At 47.4% G+C, this 3,047-nt stretch overlaps 1 protein-coding gene across 2 annotated transcripts in view; it reads left to right on the forward strand.

Moving 5' to 3' along the window:
- POLR2H (RNA polymerase II, I and III subunit H) overlaps positions 1-1,002 on the forward strand; it is a 6,555-nt gene extending 5,553 nt beyond the window's left edge. The window contains exon 5 of one of the 2 annotated variants that reach the window (XM_017538370.2): positions 586-1,000. In XM_017538370.2, the coding sequence (XP_017393859.1) occupies positions 586-703 (118 nt within the window). In that variant the 3' untranslated portion in view covers positions 704-1,000. Of the gene's footprint in view, positions 1-585 lie in introns of both variants that reach the window. The other variant, XM_037741945.1, reaches the window with a different exon arrangement.
- The last annotated feature ends 2,045 nt before the right edge of the window (positions 1,003-3,047 follow it).

Below are 3,047 nucleotides of genomic sequence, written 5' to 3' on the forward strand. Positions count from 1 at the left end.
AAAATGTTTCCCCATGTTAGTGTAAAGCTTTCTTAAACATTTTAATAGTTAGATAACATTTCAGTAAGTGGATCCCATTCCCCTGATTTGGGGCATATAGGTGTTTTTCGCCTTTGCTAATATAAAGAACAACGCTGGCTGGGCGCAGTGGCTGACGCCTATAATCCCAGCACTCTGGGAGGCAGAGGCGGGTGGATCACCTGCGGTTGAGTGTTTGAGAGCAGCCTGACCAACCTGGAGAAACCCCGTCTCTACTAAAAATACAAAATTAGCCAGGTGTGGTGGTGTGTGCCTGTAATCCCAGCTACTCAGGAGGCTGAGGCAGGAGAATCGCTTGAAACCGGGAGGCAGAGGTTGCGATGAGCCAAGATCAGGCCATTGCACTCCAGCCTGGTCAACAAGAGAGAAACTCTGTCCCACAGAAAAAAAGAACAATGCCTTGAACATATCCGTGCATTCATCTTTGTCAGAATTTTGGTTCCCAGTTACAAAACAGTAGAAAGATGCTCTTCTCTTTGTTAGGCTGACGGAGAGCTGCTGAGTAGTAGCTGTTGCAGACTCATGGCATGGGGCCTTCTGTTTCAGCTCTGCCTACGTGTCCTATGGGGGCCTGCTCATGAGGCTACAGGGGGATGCCAACAACCTGCATGGATTTGAGGTGGATTCCAGAGTGTATCTGCTGATGAAGAAGCTGGCCTTCTGAACGTCGCCGGAAGCCAGCCCTGCTGCCACGTCACACAGGTCCTGGACATCGTTCCAGCCTGAGTTGCAGCTGCTCCTGTTCACCTGTTGAGGAGAGGCTGGCTCCCTGTCCACTGTGGCTGCATCTTTAACTGGCCTGCATCAGTTAGAAACTCACTCGCCTGTGAAAGACACTGGGAGAGCTTAAAATCAATCGGAAGCTTGGTGTATATGATTTTTAAATCAAACGTTACTTTTTCAGACTGCCTCTCCCCTTTTTGTAAAAAGTTCGTTTACTGTAAAATCATTTTTTCCAATTTGTCTGTGGTGCACTGTTTCTGGCCCGAAGCCAGCTGCTCACTTGGCATTGTAGGTTCTATTCCAGCCTTTTGGTATCTGGGTTCAGGGTTATCCCAGTCTCCTGGCTGACTGTTCCCAACATTTATCCTCCAATGTGGTTTTCTGTCTGGGAGAGGGAGTGTTGTGCTTTTGGCTCCTGAGGGCACCCCAGGCTCAGAAGATACCACCCATTTGGCACAGAAGTTTGAATTGGCAAGGAGCCCTGCTCGTGTCCTTCCAACACTTCCAGTCTCTTAGAGAGTCAGTTCACGTTGACTTGAATGAGTCACTTGCATAGTCTAGAAATGTTCATTATTTTTGTGGAAGCTTTGGGTAGAGGCTTTTAGCTACTGGCATGGGGAATGACTCTGAAGAGTCGGAGGAGACGACTTGGTGCTTTTGGAGGCGGGTGGAGGAGCTGGCTCTCTGCTCCACATTCCAGTGGTGACCTGGGAGGGAGGGTAAGTGGAAGTGGACAGGGCAGCAATACCAATGAAGTTGGCAGGCCAGAGGCAGGGCCAGTGCCAGGACAATGTAGCAGCCCGACTACAGTCACCAACTTAGGAGTTGGCGAAGAAAAAGTATTAAGGAAACGGCTATGATGATAAGGACTCCAGCATGTGAGCTGGCTCCTCTGCTTGGCATTACAGGTCTCTAGGAAAGCACGTGGGATTCTGTTTTCCCCTAGGAAGTTTAGGGCTAACAACCTGACAAGGTTCCGTGTGTATTAAACAGTTGTCTGTTTGATCTGGCTTTGCCTGAGAGCTGGTCCCCCTGCTGGGATACCTGGGGTATTTCCTTCCCCATCATTTTCAAGTCTTTACATGAGGTGTTAGAAATAGTATTTAGGGAAATGGGTTGAAAATGAATGGCCTCAGCAGGGAGGAGGAAGAGGTGTTTCTTTTACCTTACTTTGGGTGGAATAGGGGGAGTAGATGTACTGGGGGTTGGGATGAATTTTTATGAAATCCTGGAACCTTTCCATGAGATGGGTTTTTTTGTGGGGTTGGAGAAGGACATATTTAAATTAGAGTGAGAGAAACAGATTACCTATAATAGTGTGTAGGTTATCACAGACTGTCCTGGCGGTCCTGGGGTAGCAGAAGGAAGAGAACTGGTATAACACTGAATGGGGATAGGAGTGTTCTGGTTGTAAGGGTTTTTTGTGTTAGTGGGAAGAAGGGATGGGACCAACCAGACTGATGTGGGAATGGGTTAGATTCGTACGTAACAGGGGCAGGTAAGTTCATACTAGAGAAGCCCACGAGTGATTTGCATTTGCCCACAACTGGAGTGAGTGAAATGCCAATACTAGATGCCTGGAAGTTTCTGGCAACATTTGCAGTTTGCGATTCCTGTCTGTCATTCTTCTGTGCTAAGAACCCATCTTGTCTGGTGCCATGGGTGTATCCTGTCCCAGGTGCTGGCACTTCAGTGTGCTATGAAGTGTTTCATTTGATTGTTACATTTACCCTAGCTCCCTATGTCAGTAAGTTACAGTTTCCGCTTAAGTTCCCGTGACTACATTCTAGAATTTGTAGTGTGGATGAACGAATTCTCTCCCATGTAGAAACGGACACTATTCGAGATTTGGACAACATTTGTGAGCTCTGTGCATTTGTTGATTCCTTCTCTGTGGAAACTGTTCTGTCCTCGAAGGGAGAGTGGGACATGGGAAGATGTCTAAATTGGTCACCTCCACTAAAAACATTGGTTTTCTCCTCAGATGTATCTACTCCCTAAGGACTTGGATGTCTTTCCCAGTAAACAGAATCATTCAATGGGGAGGGTATGGACCCTAGAGTGAGGTCAGACTAGGGTGCCTCTTCTCTTGCCCGCAGGCTGTGGTACCACTGATAACTCACCTGGCTTCTCTGAGCCTCAGTTTCCTCATCTCTAAAATAGAAAAGTTAACACCTGCCTTAGAGTTGTGTAAAAGTTACAAAAAGTAAGGTACACAAGGTTCCTGGCACATTGCCTTTCATTCCACTGCTTTGGAATGCCTTGGTGACCCTGGGGTATTTGTG

This window comes from Cebus imitator, unplaced genomic scaffold (genome assembly GCF_001604975.1).
Source record: "Cebus imitator isolate Cc_AM_T3 unplaced genomic scaffold, Cebus_imitator-1.0 Scaffold111, whole genome shotgun sequence".
In the NCBI taxonomy this organism is placed as follows: Eukaryota; Metazoa; Chordata; class Mammalia; order Primates; family Cebidae; genus Cebus; species Cebus imitator.